The 19734-nt window shown below is 53.8% G+C and overlaps 1 protein-coding gene across 1 annotated transcript; it reads left to right on the forward strand.

Moving 5' to 3' along the window:
- Positions 1 to 838: 838 nt before the first annotated feature.
- On the forward strand, positions 839 to 17581 carry SSC4D (scavenger receptor cysteine rich family member with 4 domains). Its single transcript, XM_017857637.1, is given in 15 exon segments — positions 839 to 971; positions 4724 to 4759; positions 5169 to 5474; positions 7079 to 7156; positions 8483 to 8797; positions 11686 to 11763; positions 12973 to 13047; positions 13163 to 13197; positions 13200 to 13241; positions 13244 to 13279; positions 13281 to 13341; positions 13344 to 13453; positions 13455 to 13491; positions 14869 to 14946; positions 16545 to 17581. Coding segments are annotated over 15 exon segments (1737 nt in total). The 3' UTR covers positions 16862 to 17581.
- The last annotated feature ends 2153 nt before the right edge of the window (positions 17582 to 19734 follow it).

A 19734-nucleotide genomic window follows, 5' to 3' on the forward strand; every position in this document is an offset into this window, starting at 1 on the left:
CCGAGTAGCTGGGATTACAGGTGTGCTTCACCACACCTGGCTAATTTTTGTATTTTTGGGACAGCCGGGGTTTCACCATGTTGGCCAGGCTAGTCTCGAACTCCTGACCTTAAGTGATCCGCCTCCGTCAGCCTCCCAAAGTGCTGGGATTACAGGCATGAGCCACCGCGGCTGGCCTAATTTTTGTATTTTTTGAAACAGACGAGTTTTCGCCATGTTAGCCAGGCTGGTCTTGATTTCCTGGGTTCAAGCGATCCACCCGCCTCAGCCTCCCAAAGTGCTGGGATTACAGGCATGAGCCACCAAGCCCGGCCTTTTTTTTTTTTTTTTTTTTTGAGACAGAGTCTCGCTCTGTCGCCCAGGCTGGAATGCAGTGACCGGATCTCAGCTCACTGCAAGCTCCGCCTCCCGGGTTTACGCCATTCTCCTGCCTCAGCCTCCAGAGTAGCTGGGACTACAGGCGCCTGCCACTTCGCCTGGCTAGTTTTTTGTATTTTTTAGTAGAGACGGGGTTTCACCGTGTCAGCCAGGATGGTCTCGATCTCCTGACCTCGTGATCCACCCGTCTCGGCCTCCCAAAGTGCTGGGATTACAGGCTTGAGCCACTGCGCCTGGCCAGCCCGGCCTTATTTTTAAAAACTTTTTGCAGAGATGGGGTCTCACTATGTTGCCCAGGCTGGTCTCGAATTCCTGGGTTCAAGCAATCCTCCCACTTCCTTTGGCCTCCCAAAGTGCTGGGAGGCCCAGCAACATTTGAGATCTTTAATTTCAGATGTTCCAACTATAACTTATCCCTGGCGCCTTGATGGGAGCATCTGAAACACCCTTCACCATCTGGATGCACAAGGAAGCAGAGATGCAAATTGGTCCCCAGCTGGATGAGAAGGGCTGCGGGTGGAGGTGGGGAGATGGGAGTGCTGCCCCTCCCTTCCTCCCCCAAGCCCTGTCTTTCCTCCTCCTCCTGCCACTGGGTGAGTCCTCTCCTGCTAGCCCTTGCCACTTCCTCTTTCTGGCTCTCGGGTTGTCCCAGCTGTAATTTTATAGTAGGAGGGGGGTTGTGAATGAGCTCGTTCCTGCTGTTCTTTCCTACGCTGACATTTGCCCAGAGTTGACAAAAGAGCTAGGAGTCTGAGTTTGGGGAACGAAAGGCTCAGTACTGGAGGTGACAGGTAAACGCACCCGGGGAATGGGCAGTTAGGGGACACTGGGCACAGGGAAGGAGAGAAAGAGGGTGTGCTCACCAATGGCTTTTGGAAAGACAGCTGGTAAAAGAGATGAAATCAAATGACCTAGGGACTATCCAAACAGAAGAAGAAGGCCGGGCGTGGTGACTCACACCTGCAATCCCAGTGCTTTGGGAGGCCGAGGCAGGCAGATCACCTGAGGTCAGGAGTTTGAGACCAGCCTGGCCAACACGGTGAAACCTGAGTCTCTAGTAAAAATACAAAAATTAGCCGGGCGTAGCAGTGTGCACCTGTAATCCCAGCTACTCGGGAGGCTGAGGCAGGAGAATCACTTGAACCTGGGACGTTCAGTGAGTCAAGGTCACGCCACTGCACTCCAGCCTGGGTGATAGAACAAGACTCTGTCTCAAAAAGAAATAAAGATAAACAAACAAACAAACAAACAAATAAATAAATAAATAAATAAGAAGAAACGGAGTCAGCTAGACACGGTGGCTCACACCTGTAATCCCAGCACTTTGGGAGGCTGAGGCTGGCGGATCATGAGGTCAGGAGTTCAGGACCAGCCTGGCCAACATAGTGAAATCCTGTCTCTGCTAAAAATACAAAAAATAGCTGGGCGTGGTGGTGGGCACCTGTAATCCCACCTACTCAGGAGGCTGAGGCAGGAGAATCATTTGAACCCGGGAGGCGGAGGATGCAGTGAGCCAAGATTGTGCCATTGCACTCCAGCCTGAGTGACAGGACGAGACTCTGTCTCAAAAAAAAAAAGAAAAGAAGTGGAGTCTCAGTTTCTTCATCAGTAAAATGGGTACACAAGTGCAGGTTGCAGCGGGTGGTTATAAGGATTCTACAAGGTAATGTACGTGAAAGTGTCAGAACTGTCATACCCGGAGCACAAGTGAGGAATTTCTGGGCTTTCCATTTTGCCTGGTAGGCAAATTTCACTTTCCTGTTTCCTCTCCCACCTCCACTCTCAAGCATCATGCTCAGAACTGCATGATGAAGAAGAGTGTGGCTGTCTGGGTAGTCTCTCAGCTCTACCCTTGATTTGCTATGTGGCCCTGAGTAAGTTGTCTAATCTAACTAACCCTGAAGTTGCCCTGTCTGTAGAATCCTGCCTGACTTATAAATTTTCCTAGTGATTAACTGAGTTCGCCTAAAGAAAGCAATGAGGGCCGGGCGCAGTGGCTCACGCCTGTAATCCCAGCACTTTGGGAGGCTGAGGCGGACGGATCACCTGAGGTCGGGAGTTCGAGATTAGCCTGACCAACGTGGAGAAACCCCGTCTCCACTAAAAATACAAAATTAGCCGGGCATGGTGGTGCATGCCTATAATCCCAGCTACCTGGGAGGCTGAGGCAGGAGAATCGCTTAAACCCAGGAGGCAGAGGTTGCGGTGAGCTGAGATTGTGCCGTTGCGCTCCAGCCTGGGCAATAAGAGTGAAACTCCGTCTCAAAAAAAAAAAAAAAACAAAAAAGAAAAAAAGAAAGCAATGAAGACATACATGATAGCTAAAGCAGAAAGACTCAAGGCCAGCCAAGGTAGCTCACACCTGTAATTTTAGTACTTTGGGAGGCTGAGACAGGAGGATCACTTGAGGCCAGGAGTTTGAGACCAGCCTGGGCAACAAAGTGAGACCCCATTTCCACCTAAAAGCATAAAAATTAGATGGGTGTGGTGGTGCGCGCCTGCAGTCCCAATTACTTGGGAGGCTGAGCTGGGAAAATCAATTGAACCCAGGAGGCAGAGGTTGCAGTGAGGTGAGATCATGGCACTGCGCTCCAGCCTGAATGGAGTAAGACTCTGTCTAAAAAAAAAAAAAGGCCGGCCACGGTGGCTCAAGCCTGTAATCCCAGCACTTTGGGAGGCCGAGATGGGCGGATCATGAGGTCAGGAGATCGAGACCATCCTGGCTAACACGGTGAAACCCCGTCTCTACTAAAAAATGCAAAAAATTAGTCGGGCGTGGTGGCAGGTGCCTGTAGTCCCAGCTACTCAGGAGGCTGAGGCAGGAGAATGGCGTGAACCCGAGAGGCGGAGCTTGCAGTGAGCTGAGATCCGGCCACTGCACTCCAGCCTGGGCGACAGAGCGAGACTCTGTCCCAAAAAAAAAGAAAAAAAAATTAGCTGGGTGAGGCAGCAGGAGCTTGTAGTCCCAGCTATTCTGGAGGCTGAGGCGGGAGGATGGATTGAACCCAGGTATTGGAGGCTGCAGTAAGCTATGATCATGCCACTGCACTCCAGGCTGGGTGACAGACCAAGACACTGTCTAAAAAAAAAAAAAAAGAAGAAGAAGAAGAATGAAGTAGAAGGGCTCAGATAGGTAAATCTTTAGGGAGGGAAATATAATGAATCCCAAAGCCAATTTACACATTTAAGGTAGAGCTACTGAACATCTGCTGAGTACCAGGCTCTGAGCAGAGAGTCCTGGGGACACAGAGTTGAGACAAGCATAGCCCCATTACCAGGGAGAAGGCCCCGAAAGAGGCCTAGGTATGTAGTGCCCAGGAATTCAGAGGAAACAGAGAGCACTTCTAGCTGAGGGCTCCAGGATGGCTTCCCAGAGGAAGGAACTCCAAGCTGGGACTTGAAGAAAGCTCTTGCCCAGGTGTGTTGACTCAAACCTGTAATCCCAGCACTTTGGCAGGCCAAAGTGGGTGGATTACCTGAGGTCAGGAGCTCAAGACCAGTCTGGCCAACGTGGTGAAACTCCATCTCTACTAAAAATACAAAAATTAGCCGGACATGACTGAGGCAAGAGAATCTCTTGAACCCTGGAGTTGGAGGTTGCAGTGAGCCAAGATCTCACCACTACACTCCAGCCTGGGTGACAAAGCAAGATCCTGTCAAAAAAGAAAAAAAAAGAAAAAAAAGAAAAAAGGCCGGGTGCAGTAGCTCATGCCTTAATCCCAGCACTTCGGGAGGCCAAGGTGGATTGATCACTTGAGGTCAGGAGTTCAAGACCAGCCTGACCAACATGTTGAAACCCCATCTCTACTAAAAATACAAAAATTAGCTGGACGTGGTGGTACACACCTGTAATCCCAGCTACTCGGGAGTCTGAGGCAGAAGAATTGCTTGAACCCCAGAGGCGGAGGTTGCAGTGAGCTGAGATTGCACCACTGCACTCCAGCTTGGGCGACAAGAGACTGTCTCAAAAAAAAAAAAAGAAAGAAAAGAAAAAAGCAAGGCGAGGCTGGTCAGAATGGTTAGAAGACTCTAGAAGAAGGTGAGACTCCTGCAGGTAACAGGGGTCATTATGGGATTTAGCATTAGTTTGAGACGTGCAGATCTACAGATTTACACCCGCAGATCTCTCTGGGTTGGCCCGGGGACCACTAGGAGAGTGGTAAGGCAGGGAAACCAATCAGGACAGTCAGAGAAAGAGACGATGGGGCTTTGGCAAAGCAGGGGTACTGAAGTCCAAGAAGACGGGGGTGATGTTGAGGACCGTGGGGGTTGGGGAGTGTGTTCCTAGGACCAGGGAGCCATAGTGTGGGCAGAGGGGCCAATGCTCTTCCTCACTCTGTTTCAGCCAGCGCCCTACAGCCCACTCCACTGACCTTTCCAGGTAGGTGCCCCGTCCCGCCCTTCCTCACCCTCACCTGTCCCCCAGGTACTCCAGTCTCAGACAGGGAACCACGGGAATTGATGACTAACCAGCCCCCCTTGACTCTAGATGCCCCCATCTCAGGGGAGCTGTAGTCTCCGAATTTTCCAGAAGGGATTGATCCCAAGGTTCCCATGGATTCACGGCAAAGTGGGTAACCTGGCTGAGTCCCGTAGTGCACATCTGTGATCCTAGCACTTTGGGAGGCCAAGGCAGGAAGATCACTTGAGCCCAGGAGTTTGAGACCAGCCTGGGCAGCATAGTGAGACCCCGTCTCTACCAAAAAAGGAAAAAAAAAGGACATCCTGGAGTGGGCATCCTGGAGGTTGCACTCAGTGACCCCCTGGTGCCAGCTCCACCTTCTTCACAGAACTGAGGCTGGTGGGGGGCCCCAGCCGCTGCCGGGGGCGCCTGGAGGTCATGCATGGTGGCTCCTGGGGCAGCGTCTGTGATGATGACTGGGACGTGGTGGACGCCAACGTAGTGTGTCGCCAGCTGGGCTGTGGCCTGGCGCTGCCTGTGCCACGGCCCCTCGCCTTTGGCCAAGGCCGAGGCCCCATCCTGCTGGACAACGTGGAGTGCCGCGGGCAGGAAGCTGCGCTGAGCGAGTGTGGCAGCCGTGGCTGGGGCGTCCACAATTGCTTTCACTACGAGGATGTGGCTGTCCTGTGTGATGGTGAGTGGAGCCCTGGGACCTGGGGGGACAGACAGACAGACTGTGGCAGGCAGCAGGGCTGTAGGCTAGATAAATGAAGGGACTTCCCACGGGTAAGGCTGTTCCATGCAGATCAGGCCAGAGGCTACAATGCCTGGTGCCGGGGAAGAGTCCCAGCCTGGGTCCCAGGGATTCTTCTGGGTCATTGCCTGACTTTGGACCAAAAGGAAACCAGCACTACTGCTTCCATGTAAGGCTTTGATTGTGCCAGCAGAGCCCTCTCCCTTAAAAAAAAAATTTTTTTGGAGGTTTTGGAGATGGGGTCTCACTCTTTGACCCAGACCAGAGTGCAGTGTGCGATCATAGCTCACTGCAGCCTCAAACTCCTGGGCTCAAGGGATTCTCCCGCCTCACTAGCTGGGACTATAGGTGCAAGCCACCCCGCTGGTTCCCCTCTCCCAGTTTTAAAAGCAGACAATCAGCCAGGCATGGTGGCTCATGCCTGTAACCCCAGCACTTTGGGAGGCCAAGATGGCAAGATTGCTTGAGCCCAGCAGTTTGAGACCATCTTGCGAACATAGCAAGAGCTCATCTCTATGAAAAATCAGAAAAATTAGTGAGGCATGGGGGGTCCCCGCTACTTGGGAGGCAGAGGAGGGAGGATCGCTGAAGTCTAGTGGGTCAAGGCTGCAGTGAGCTGTGATTGTGACACTGCACTCCAGCCTGGGTGACAGAGCAAGACCCTGTCTCAAAAAACAAACAAAAAACCGACTATTGGGGTAACACTGGCCATGAGCTCCACGTGGCATAGAGCTGCAGTGGAAACTGAGAGCAGTGCTTCTAGTTTTCAAGAAAATCAGGGGGTCTCATGAAAACACAGATTGAGGCCCCATCCCAGAGTTTCTGATTCTGCAGGTCTGGGTGGGGCCTGAGAATCTGCATCGCTAACAGTTCCCAAGGGAGGTGAACTGCTTTAAGAACTGTGCTTTAGGGAGGCTGAGGCAGGAGAATGGCGTGAACCCGGGAGGCGGAGCTTGCAGTGAGCCAAGATCGCACCACTGCACTCCAGCCTGGGCAACAGAGCGAGACTCCATCTCGAAAAAAAAAAAAAAAAAAAAGAACTGTGCTGCAGGCTGGGCACGGTGGCTTATGCCTGTAATTCCAGCACTTTGGGAGGCCGAGGCAGGCGGATCACCTGAGGTCAGGAGTTCAAGACCAGCCTGACCAACATGGTGAGACCCTGTCTCTCTACTAAAAATACAAAAGATTAGCTGGGTGTGGTGGCAGGCGCCTATAATCCCAGCTGCTCAGGAGGCTGAGGCAGGAGAATTGTTTTAACCAGGGAGGCGGAGGTTGCAGTGAGTTGAGATCACTGCAGCCTGAGCGACAGAGCAAGACTCCATCTCAAACAAACAAACAAACAAAAAACCGTGCTTTAGAGGAGTCCAGGACTCTGGTGTGGCCCCTCTCCTCTCATACCCCAGGGTTCCTGGCTGTGACTCTGTGTGGCCAGAGAGGCTCTGGGGGCAAGCACCTTATGGGTCCATCCTCCTGCCCCTCAAACACCCTGTGGTGTGAGGATGGAGAACAGAAAGACCCCTTCATCTACCCCATGTCCTTTCCAGAATTCTTGCCAACGCAGCCCCCAACAAGGAAGATGTTAACCAGTAGAGCACCCCCTACGACACCGCCGAATGGAAAAAGTATGTAAGCATAATGTGGGCAACACCTGGGTTTTGGGAAAGGCGTCTCTCACACCCTATCCTAGGCAGTGGGAAGACAGGGATTACAAATTGAAGATTGAAAGTTAGAGAAAATGGCTGGCCGCGGTGGCTCATGCCTGTAATCCCAGCACTATGGGAGGCTGAGGCCAGCAGATCACTTGAGGTTGGGAGTTTGAGACCAGCCTGGCCAACATGGTGAAACCCTGTCTCTACTAAAAATACAAAAATTAGCCGGGCGTTGTGGTGGGTACCTGTAGTCCCAGCTCCTCGGGAGGTTGAGGGAGGAGACTCGCTTGAATTCAGGAGGCAGAGGTTGCAGTGAGGTGATATTATTCCACTGCACTCCAGCCTAGATGACAGAGCGAGACTCCATCTCAAAAAAAAAAGGAGAGAGAGAGAGAGAAAGAGAGGAAAGAAAGAAAGGAAGGAAGGAAGGAAGGAAGGAAAGAAAGAGGAAAGGAAAGGAAAGGAAAGGGAAAAGGAAAAGGAAAAGGAAAAGGAAAAGGAAAAGGAAAAGGGAAAGGAAGGAAGGAAGGAGAGAGAGAAAGACATTTAGAGAAAATGGCCAGGCACAGTGACTCATGCCTGCAATGTCAGCACTTTGGGAGGCAGAGGCAGGTAGATAACTTGAGGCCAGGAGTTCATGGCCGACATGGTGAAACGCTGTCTCTACAAAAAATACAAAAATTAGCCAGGCGTGGTGGCACATGCCTGTAGTCCCAGCTACTTGGGAGGCTGAGGCAGGAGAATCACTTGAACCCGGGAGGCAGAGGTTGCAGTAAGATCATACCACTGTACTCCAGCCTGGGGACACAGTGAGACCAAAGAGAGAAAATGAGTGAGGGGTGAGACTGGAGCATAATCTCACAGGAAAGTCAGATGAGCCCAAGAATGATGATCATGACTAGAACAAGAAAATGAAAAGTGCTCTAAAAGAGGGACAGTGAAAGAGGCAAGGAAGTCCAGAGGTGGAAGAGGGTCCCGTTCCTCAGGAGATCAGGGAGGGCTTCCTGGAGGAAGAGGTGTGGGCGCCATATCTTGAGGATGTCATTTGCAGTAGATGAGAAAGCAGCATGTCCCAGGCTGCCAGGAGACAGGGAGCAGGATAGGGGGGTTGGTTTTAGGCAGGGATGATACTGTGATCCCACAAGCCACCCCCAGTCTGGACCAAGGAGGCGGTACTCTGGGCAGCAGGGTGAGAAGATGCCCATGGGTTGTAGGTCCTGGGATACTGGGCTGCCTTTGTGGTTTGGACGGGAGCAGAGGCCAGTGGGACATGCGCCCTGCCCCCGCCCCTGTCCCCAGGTGAGGGCAGCGTGCGCCTGGTAGGGGGTGCGAACCTGTGTCAGGGTCGAGTGGAGATCCTGCACGGTGGCCTGTGGGGCACCGTGTGTGACGACGACTGGGGGCTGCCGGATGCTGCTGTGGTCTGTCGTCAGCTGGGCTGCGGAGCGGCCATGGCCGCCACCACCAACGCCTTCTTCGGCTATGGCACCGGGCACATCCTGCTGGACAACGTGCATTGCGAAGGCGGCGAGCCCCGCCTGGCAGCCTGCCAGAGCCTGGGCTGGGGCGTGCACAACTGTGGCCACCACGAGGACGCGGGCGCGCTCTGCGCAGGTGCGGGCTCTAGAGGTTGTGGGCGGTGGGCGGAGGCGGGGCAGGTGGGCGGGGGGGGGGGAGGGGCGGGGAGGGGAGGGGGGGGCGGGGGGGAGGGGGGGGGGCAGGTGGGCGGGGCCCTGCGCCAATGCTGGAGGAGGAGGCTTGAGTGGGCAGGTGGATGTAGAGAGTGCTTTAGCTGTCTTGATGCTCCCCAGAGCTCTCCAGGTAGCCTCCAAAACTACTTGTATCTCAGTACTGTACTGGAAGTGCCTCCGAATATCCCAGAACTCCTCGTGGTACACTCCAGGGCTATGTAACAGTACTGCACTAACCCAGCCTGGCCAACATGGCGAAAAGTAGCCGAGCGTGGTGGTGCACGCCTGTAATACCAGCGACTCGGGAGGCTGAGGCAGGAGAATCGCTTGAACCCAGGAGGCAGAGGTTGCAGGGAGCCGAGCTGACGCCACTGCACTCCAGCCTGGGCGACAGAGAGAGACTCTGTCTCAAAAAACAAACAAAACAAAACAAAAACTGCACTATTGCTTCACCAATACTCAAGAATTCTATAGCAATATCCCAACGATGCCTCCAGAACGTTCCAGCAAGTACTGTTCCTGGACCACTTTAGAGTAACACTCTAGAATAACACTCAGAGTAACACCCTAGAGGCCGGGCGCGGTGGCTCAAGCCTGTAATCCCAGCACTTTGGGAGGCCGAGACGGGCGGATCACGAGGTCAGGAGATTGAGACCATCCTGGCTAACCCGGTGAAACCCCGTCTCTACTAAAAAATTACAAAAAAACTAGCCGGGCGAGGTAGCGGGCGCCTGTAGTCCCAGCTACTGGGGAGGCTGAGGCAGGAGAATGGCGTGAACCCGGGAGGCGGAGCTTGCAGTGAGCCAAGATCCGGCCACTGCACTCCAGCCCGGGCGACAGAGCAAGACTCCGTCTCAAAAAAAAAAAAAAAAAAAAAAAAGAGTAACACCCTAGAATTGCCCTAGAGATAGTCCAGAATTCTCTAATGCTCACAGAATTACCTAGCACAACCCTCTCTCATTGTGATGCTCTAATAATAGTATTTTCTCCCCACCTGGGCCCTCTCCAATTTGGGAGGGTTTCTCAGCAAAGAGGAATAATAGGGCCAATCATGCTATTTCACAGATGGACTCTGCTCTGTAAGAGATAAAGTGGTTGACCACAACTCATAATTCATAGCAAACTAAGGGCAATCATTCCCAGTGTATAGGTGGGAAAGCCGAGGCACAGAGAGTCAGAGCCTTGCCCGTGGTCACACAGTTGACACAAGGCAGGCAAGCCCCCAAATTGAGGCTTAGTCCAGTAGGATTTTTGGTTTCCCTCAGCAAAGGATTTAAGGGCCAGCTGGTGATAGCAGCTTTCATTGACGCGGCAGTGCACAGCAGCAGCAGAGACCCTGCTCCTTGCCGAGCAGGGCTACCCCATAGGCAGTGTGCCCAGTATAGAAGCTCAGAGACAGGTCTGCAGTCGTAATTCTATTTACTTTCAAGTATATGCAAATTAGGGGACAGATTATGCAGATATTTTAAGAACTAGAATGGTAATTTTTGGGTTGTCTGTGTTGCCATGGAAAGGTAACTCCAGGTGTTGCCACGGCAATGGTAAACTGACATGGCACACGGGTGGGTGTATCTCATTGAGAGGCACTCCCACCCCATCCCCGTTTCAGCTAGTCCTCAATTTGGTCCGGTATCTGAGCCCCACCTCCCGAGTCCAGTGAGCCCCCACCCCGCCCCATTTCCCTCTCAGAGATTAGTTTTTTGTTTTTTGTTTTTTTTTTTTGAGACAGAGTCTCACTCTGTTGCCCAGGTTGGAGTGCAGTGGCATGATCTTGGCTCACTTCAAGCTCCACCTCCTGGGTTCATTCCATTCTCCTGCCTCAGCCTCCCGAGTAGCTGGGACTACAGGCACCCGCCACCATGCCCGTCTAATTTTTTATATTTGTAGTAGAGACAGGGTTTCACCGTGTTAGCCAGGATGGTCTCGATCTCCTGACCTCATGATCTGCCCACTTCGGCCTGCCAAAGTGCTGGGATTACAGGTGTGATCCACTGCGCCCGGCCTGAGATTAGTTGTCTTTTTGTTTTTTTTTTTACTTTAAGAGGGGCTGTAGAAGGGCAGAAGTCTGTCTCAGTGAGCCCTGACAGAGCCCCTGCTAACCCTGGGCATGGCCCTTGCCCTGCTAGCCTTGTTTTCTCTGTAAGAGGGGGATAATGGCCCGGGCACGGTGGCCCACGCCTGTAATCCCAGCACTTTGGGAGGCTGAGACGGGCAGATCGCCTGAGGTCAGGAGACCAGCCTGGCCAGCATGGTGAAACCCTGTCTCTACTAAAAAAATACAAAAGTTAGCCAGGCGTGGTGGCAGGCGCCTGTAATCCCAGCTATTTGGGAAGCTGAGGCAGGGGAACTGCTTGAACCTGGGAGGCAGATGTTGCGGCGAGCCGAGATTGCAGCATTGCACTCCAGCCCGGGAAACAAGAGTGAAACTCCGTCTCACTAAAAAGAAAAGAGGAGGATAATGGGAACTCAGGACTATGTATGGTCCTCCCTGATGGGCAAGGCCTTCTGTACTCCATGTCTGTTGGACACAGTGGGCTTCTGATGAGAACATGGGACATTGGAGAGAAATGAAAGTGTGTCTCTGAGAGCCCTGTATAAACTGAAGTGTACACCTCACAGCACAAGCGAATTACAACCACTATCAAAGTGGGGACAGGCCTCCTTAGACCCCCGCTGCGGCTGGGCTACCAGACCTGGAAGTAACATCTATTCTTTCCTCCAGGGAGACCCTCCTATCCTCCCCTGACAGCCCATGGCTGACCAGGGACCAGAATCTCAGCCTCTGACCCTGCCCCTTCTCTCCTGCCCTAGTCCTGGGTCCCCCAACGCTCACAGCACTGCCATCCTCGGCCACAAGAGAGGACTGGGCTTGGCACACAGATCCATCCGGTAAAGAGCTCAGCCCTCCAGGCGGGAATGTTAGGGGCATGGTGGGTGCGGCTGGGAACTGGGAAGAATGTTCTGGATCCACAGGCGGGGGTCCTGGCTAACAGGCCAGGGCTTTGGCCAGATGGTGCAGAGGTGGGTGAGAGAATTATGAGCAGACGGAGCAAGGATGATGAAACTCAGAGCTCTGAAAACTTCAGCGGGGTAGGAGGAGGCAGTAAGAGATTTCTTCAAAGCACAGAAGTAAAATTTGGGATGTGGGTGGTGGCTCACTCCTGTAATCCCAGCACTTTGGGAAACAGGCGGGAGGATCGGTTGAAGTCAGCTGAAGACCATCCTGGGCAACGCAGCTAGACCCTGTCTCTAAATATATATATATTTAAATTGCCAGGCATAGTGGCTCACGCCTGTAATCCCAGCACTCTGGGAGGTTGAAGCAGGTGGATCACTTGAGGTTGGAGTTTGAGACCAGCCTGGCCAACATGGTGAAATCCCATCTCTACTACAAATACAAAATTAAAAGAAATAAATAAAAACACAAAAATTAGCCGGACGCCTGTAATCCCAGATACTTGGAAGGCTGAGGCAGGAGAATCGCTTGAGCCTGGCAGGCAGAGGTTGCAGAGAGCCCAGACTGCACCACTGCACTGCAGTTGGGGCGACATAGCGAGACTCTGTATCAAAATAAATAAATAAATAAATAAAACAAACTAGCTGGGCATCGTGGCTTGCGCCAGTCCTAGCACTTTGGAATACCGAGGCAGGAGGATCGCTTGAGGCCGGGAGTTCTAGGCTGCAGTGAACTATGATTGCATCACTGCACCCTAGCCTGGGCGACAGAGCAAGACCCCATCTCGAAGTTAATTTTTTTTTTTTAATGGGACGATGCTGAGATTGGGAATTGAGAGACCTTACGAGGGGGTCGATTGAGATGAAGGTCGAATCAAGGTTAGCAGTGCAGTTGAAATTAGGATACGAACTATCCCTGGACCTGAAGTTAGGGTAATACATAGAATTAGCTTTCGGTTCATTCAACCAAGTTTCCCCGAGATCCCAACGCACGCCAGACAACGCGGTGACTCTGGGGTTGCAGCTGAGTGGGGGTACGGGTGTGGTAGGGTTGGGGGGTCTTGGTGGGCGTCCCCGTGCCCTGCTGCAGGACAGAAGGCCTCCTCGTTCCCTACGAACGCTCTAGATGCCCTGTCTCCGCAGCTACAGGAGTTGGCCCCCAGCCTTCCCGGGAGACTGCACTGCTCACCACCGCCGCCTGGGCCGCGGGGAAGAAAAGTAAGTGGCGGTGCCCGGGGTCTGCGGGGGGTGGGGGAGGGTAGAGCTGGGGCTCTGCCCGGGAGCCGGCAGCCCCAGCCCAGCCCCTCTGGCCGCCGGCCTATGCACCCCGCAGGCGGGCGGCTGCGGTTGGTGGGCGGCGCCGGGCCCGTGCCCGCGGCGCCGTGGAGGTGCTGCACGAACGGGGGCTCGGGGGCACCGTGTTGCGGACGATGACTGGGACTTTGCGGACGGCGCGCGTGGCCTGCCGTGAGGGCGGGCTGCGGCCCGCGCTGGGCGCCACGGGCCTGGGCCACTCGGCTACGGCCCGCGGCCCGTGCGGCTGGACAACGTGGGCCGCGGCCGGCCCGGAGGCCGACTGAGTGACTGCTTTCCACCTGGCTGGGGCCCAGCCACAAACTGCGGCCCACCACGAGGACGCGGGCCCGGGCCGCTCTGCGGCAGGTGAGGCCGCCGGCGGGGGCCGCGCACTGCGGCTGGGAGGGGGCCGGCGGGGCCGGCCGGGGCGGGCGCGGCCTGGGCGGGCCCACGCGTGAGGGCTCTTTGCGGGGGCCGGCCGCCCGGGGAGCATGCGCACTCCGCAGAGGGGCGCCGCCCCGCCGTCCGTGCGCCCTGCGGCTGCGCGGCGGGGCGGGGCCGGAACGGAGAACCTGCTGCAGTGGAAAATGGGGCGGGGCCTGGGGAGAGCCGCGTGGTGCAGCGGTGCGGGGCGGTGTCGGGAGGTTAGGGCTTAGGCCGATCCCTGTTCGAGAAAGGCATCAAGTCCGTAAAGGGCGGGGCCGTTTGCTCCCGGCTAAACCTAGACCCAGCAAAACTCTATTAAGCAGAGAGTGGATCACCCTGACCAGAGCTAGCGTGTGACCTTTGGGCGAAATCAATGGAAAGGGGTGTTTGCAGTTTGGCAGAACATTGTGAAATTCATTGATTGTTGTGGGAATTGATGTCCTCGCCCTCATTTGGTGCCCCAGGGCTAGTAGGCCCTACTTCCCATAGTTTTGGCCACAAAAGGTTCTGCTTTGGGGCCAAGGTTTGGAGAGGCACAACCCTTATTTCTTTTTTTTTTTCCTTTTGAGACAGAGTCTTGCTCTGTCACCCAGACTGGGGTGCAGTGGCACGATCATAGTTCACTGCAGCCTTAAACTCCTGGGCTCACGCAATCCTGCCCCGCTCAACCTCCAGAGTAGCTGGGACTACAAGGCGCATGCCACCGTGCCTGGGTAATTTTTGTATTTTTTATAGAGAGGAGGTCTCGCTGTTTTGCCCAGGCTACTCTTGAACTCCTGGTCTCAAGCGATCCTCTCACCTTGACTTTTTTTTTTTTCCGGAGACGGAGTCTCAGTCTGTCACCCAGGCTGAAGTGCAGTGGCTCACTGCAACCTCCACCTCCCAGGTTCAAGCGATTCTCCTGCCTCAGCCTCCCGAGTAGCTGGGATTGCAGGCGCATGCCACCATGTCCGGCTAATTTTTGTAGTTTTAATAGAGACAGGGTTTCACCATGTTGGCCAGGCTGGTCTACGAACTCCTGACCTCAGGTGATCCACCTGCCTCAGCCTCCCAAAGTGCTGGGATTACAAGCGTAAGCCACCGTGCCCAGCCTTACCTTGACCTCTTAAAGTGCTGGGATTACAGGTGTGAGCCACTGCCCCCACCCAGTGACACAACCCCTATTTCTGATCAAGGGGAGCAGTTCTTCAGGAACCTGTGAAGTCCTTTTTGTCCCTAGGACAGGCTTTCCTGGTGCGAGCAGGAGGGGACCTGGCCCTAAGGAACATGCTCCCCACTGTGACAGCCACCTCTTTATCTCTGTCCTTCCTGAACCAGGCCCAGAGGAGCTGGGAGTGCAAGTCCAGCAGGACGGTTCTGAGACCACGCGGGTGCCCACTCCTCGGCCCAGAGATGGTAGGTGCCCATAATCCCCTGAAAGTGGGTGGAGGCATGAGGGTCTGAAGGACATGGATTGGGGGAGGTCACAGCCTGGGTTATAAAGCTCAGCAGATTAACACCGGGACCTGGAAGTCTGGTCCTTTTGGTTGGTCTCAGGCCTCCTTTGTGGGAATATGGTATCCAGAAAGAAGGAGGTGAGCTTTAAACTAGAGAAATCTGGAGATTTCTAGAGGGGAGATCAGAATGAGGGGATAAGGATCCTGTCCTGAGCAGAGCAATGAAAAAATTCAGAATGTAGTTCTGGGAGCCCAGGGGGTTGGGGGAGACCATGGAGACCATCATGACCTCCAGGGGACACAATAGGATGTAATCACCAAACAACCAGCCTGGGGCTGGGGTACCGGGATTACGAGCAGAGGACCAGGGAGAGAGCAGACATAAAGCACCCAGCACACGTCGCGGATCACTCAAAAATGTTTGCACGCTTTCTCCCAGTCCTGAGACTCTGGGTCTGGACTAATGCTCATCTTATTTATTTATTTGTTATTTTATTTTTTTGAGATGAAGTCTTGCTCTTGCACCCAAGCAGGAGTGCAGTGGCACAACCCCCACCTCCCAGGTTCAAGCGATTCTCGTGCCTCAGACTCCCCACTAGGTGGGATTATAGGCATGTGGCACCACACCCAGCTAATTTTGTTTGTGTGTATTTTTAGTAGAGACGGGGTTTCACCATGTTGGCCAGGCTGGTCTCTAACTCCTGACCTCAGGTGATCTTCTAGCCTTGGGCTCCCAAAGTGGTGTGATTACAGGCATGAGCTTTTGCACCTGGCCCCATCTTATTTATGTTTGAGACAGTCTTGCTGTGTCATCCAGGCTGGAATTCAGTGGCACAATCATGGCTACTGCAGCCTTGACCTCCTGGCCTCAAGCGATCCTCCTGCTTCAGCCTCCCAAGTACCTGGGACTACAAGGCACACACCACCACCACGCCCAGCTAATTTTTTTTGGCTTTGTTTTGTTTTTAGAGACAGGGTCTTGCTATGTTGCCCAGGCTGCTGTCTGGCTCCTGGGCACAAGCAGTCCTCCCTCCTCAGCCTCCCAAAGTGCTGGGATTGCAGGCATGAACCACTGCACCCAGCGTCAATTTTTTTTTTTTTTTTTTTTTTTTTTTGAGACCGAGTCTCGCTCTGTCGCCCAGGCTGGAGTGCAGTGGTGCGATCTCAGCTCACTGCAAGCTCCGCCTCCCAGGTTCACACCATTCTCCTGCCTCAGCCTCCCATGTAGCTGGGACTACAGGCGCCCGCCACCACACCCAGCTACTTTTTTGTATTTTTAGTAGAGACGGGATTTCACCATGTTAGCCAGGATGGTCTTGATCTCCTGACCTTGTGATCCGCCCACCTTGGCTTCCCAAAGTGCTGGGATTACAGGTGTGAGCCACTGTGCCCAGCCAGTGCCAATCTTACTTTAATTTAATGTGTCTGCCTTCATCTAGTGGCTCCTAGGACAGTGCTCAGAGTGTCTCAGACCTCTCTTTACTCCCAACCTGGCCTAGCTTGGGAGTGGCCCGGCATGGACCAGCCCCTTCCAACCCAGCCCTTGTCCCCCCACAGGGCATCTACGTCTGGTCAACGGAGCCCACCGATGTGAGGGGCGTGTAGAGCTCTACCTAGGGCAACGGTGGGGCACTGTCTGTGATGATGCTTGGGACCTGCGGGCAGCCGGTGTCCTGTGCCGCCAGCTGGGCTGTGGCCAGGCCCTCGCAGCCCCTGGTGAGGCTCACTTTGGCCCAGGCCGAGGCCCCATTCTCCTGGACAATGTCAAGTGCCGTGGGGAAGAGAGTGCCCTGCTGCTCTGCTCTCACATCCGCTGGGATGCCCACAACTGCGACCACAGTGAGGATGCCGGTGTCCTGTGCCAGCCTTCATGACCCAGCCTGCTCTACGTACCACCTCTTCTTCCAGGAGCTGTGATCTGCCCTCCCTCCTCCAGGAAGCCCTCCTCTTGTGACGACTACAGCTCACTTTGCCCCTTCTTCCCTTGCCTGGGAGAGAGCCTACCCAGACAGTGCAGTCCTGCGTGGGGGAGCCTGGCTGTACCCCCATCCACTTACTGCGTGACCTCAGCCTGTCATCGACTATTGTGAGCCCAGTTCAGTGAAAGCTCCCGTGGTTTTGCTCAGCCAAAACCAAAACGAGGGGAAGAGAAATGATTCCTAAGTCTTCCCTTTGGTGGGGCTCTTTTTATAGCACCAGCCCCTGCCTTCCTTGCCCTAGATCCAGGAGGCTCAGGGGCTCTTTAAATGGGGTATCTCCTCTTCCCCCAATCCATCTTGGGATCCCCAAGATGAGGGAAGGCAGGAGGGGCCTACATCTCTTACCTTGGGCCCTCAGGGACTGCAGAGGAACCTGGGTCCCTGCCCTGCCCTGCTCCACGAGGGCCTGGACTCACTCAGATGGTGCTCAGCTGGACAAGGGGACTGGGGGAGGGGCCAAAGCAGGGACAGTGGCCCCTCCCTGCAGCTGGCAGCATCTCTGATTTATGCCGTCCCCACCACAGAGCCTCCACTTTGCAGGAGCAAAGAACCCTGGGGGCCTGTAGCCACCCGTTCATAGGTGCCAAGTCAATAAAGCGTTGTCCCCCGTCTCTTGTAACTGAAGTCACTGTCTGAGCACAAATGCATTCTCTGTGGCAGCAGGAGATACTCTGGGCAGGACTCTCGGGAGGAAACAGGGTTTGGGATGGAGGACGGTTCAAGAGCATCATCCGAGAGCTCTCAGCAGGTCCATCGCATCCTGGAAATGCTGAGTCATGGTGTCAGGCCTCCATGGCCCCTAGGGAGTCCCTTAACCCAACTCCTCTCTCCTTTCACATATATAGAAATCAACGTCCAGCAAAAGGAAGCAGCTTGCTCAAGGCCACATAGCAAGGCACTGGAGTCACTAAAGGAAAGAAGAATTTTTTTTTTTTTTTTTAAGACGGAATCTCACTCTGTTGCCCTGTTAAGTGCAGTGGCACAAACTCGGCTGACTGAAACCTTCGCTTCCTGGTTTCAAGTGATTCTCCTGCCTCAGCCTCCTGAGTAGCTGGGACTATAGGGATGCGCTACCACACCCGGCTAATTTTTGTATTTTTCGTAGTGACTGGGTTTCACCATGTTGGCCAGGCTGGTTTCAAACTCCTAACCTTAGGTGATCTGCCTGCCTTGGCCTCCCAAAGGGCTGGGATTACAGGTGTGAGCCGCTGAACCTGGACTTTTTCTTTTTTTAAGAGACTGAGTCTTATTCTGTCACCCAGGCTGGAGTGCAGTGGTCTTCATAACTCACTGCAACCTCCAACTCCTGGATGCAAGCAATCCTCCCACCTCAGGCTCCCAAGTAGCTAGGACCACAGGCGCATGTTACCATGCCCAGCTGTTTTAAGATTTTTCTTGTAGAGATGGGATGTTTGTTACCCAGGCTGGTCTCAAACTTCTGGCCTAAAGAGATCCTCCTGCCTCGGCCTTTCAAAGCACTGCGATAAGAGGTGTGAGCCACTATGCCCAGCTGAGAAAAAATTCTTTTTCTTCAGTTTTGTTTTGTTTTTTTGAGACAGAGTTTTGCTCTTGTTGCCCAGGTTGGAATGCAATGGCACAGTCTCAACTCACCGCAACCTCCGCCTCCCGGGTTCAAGCGATTCTTCTGCCTCAGTCTCCTGAGTAGCTGGGATTACAGGCATGTGCCACCATGCCCGGCTAATTTTGTATTTTTAGTAGAGACGAGGTTTCTCCATGATGGTCAAGCTGATTTCGAACTCCCGACCTCAGGTGATCTGCCCACCTTGGCCTCCCTAAGTGCTAGGATTACAGGTGTGAGCCACTGTACCCGGCCTTTTTTTTTTTTGAAGACAGGGTCTTACTTTGTTGTCTAGGCTGGACTACAGTTACATGATACCATGTTGGTTCACTGCAGCCTCTGCCCAGGTTCAAGCAATCCTTCCACCTCAGCCTCCCAAGCAGCTGGGACTGCAGGTGCATGCCACCACACCTGGCTAATTTTTGCTTTTTTTTTTGAGATGCAGTTTCACTCTTGTTGCCCAGGCTGGAGTGCAATGGCATGATCTCAGCTCACTGCAACCTCTGCCTCCCAGGTTCAGAACGATTCTCCTGCCTCAACCTCCCAAGTAGCTGGGATTACAGGCGCCCACCACCATGCCTGGCTAATTTTTTGTATTTGTATTAGAGACGGGATTTCACCATGTTGGCCAGGCTGGTCTCAAACTCCTGACCTCAGGTGATCCACCTGCCTCAGCCTCCCAAAGTGCTAGGATTACAGGCATGAGCCACCTCACCCGGCCAATTTTTGCATTTTTTGTAGAAACACAGTCTTACTATGTTTCCTGGCTGGTCTTGAATCCCTAGTTTCAAGCGATCGACTGGCCTGGACCCACCAAAGTGCTGGGATTACAGGTATTAGCCATCATGCCCAATCCCTTCTTTTGCTTTGAGACAGTCTTGCTCTGTCAGTCAGGCTGAAGTGCAGTGGTGCAATCATGATTCACTGCAGCCTCGACCTTCCAGGCTCAAGTAAGCCTCCCACTTCAGCCTCCCGAGTAGCTGGGACTATAGGTGTGTGCCATGACACCCCGATATTTTTTTTTAAGTTTTTTTTGCAGAGAGGGGGTCTCACTATGTTGCCTAGGCCAGTCTCAAATTCCTGGCCTCAAACAGTCCTCCCACCTCTGCCTCCCAGAGTGCTGGGATGGCAGGCCTGAGCCACTTTGCCTGATCTGTCGTCTCCCTTTGTTGACTCTATGTCTGCCTCC

Source organism: Rhinopithecus bieti, unplaced genomic scaffold (genome assembly GCF_001698545.2).
Source record: "Rhinopithecus bieti isolate Rb0 unplaced genomic scaffold, ASM169854v2 scaffold_42772, whole genome shotgun sequence".
Classification (NCBI taxonomy): Eukaryota; Metazoa; Chordata; class Mammalia; order Primates; family Cercopithecidae; genus Rhinopithecus; species Rhinopithecus bieti.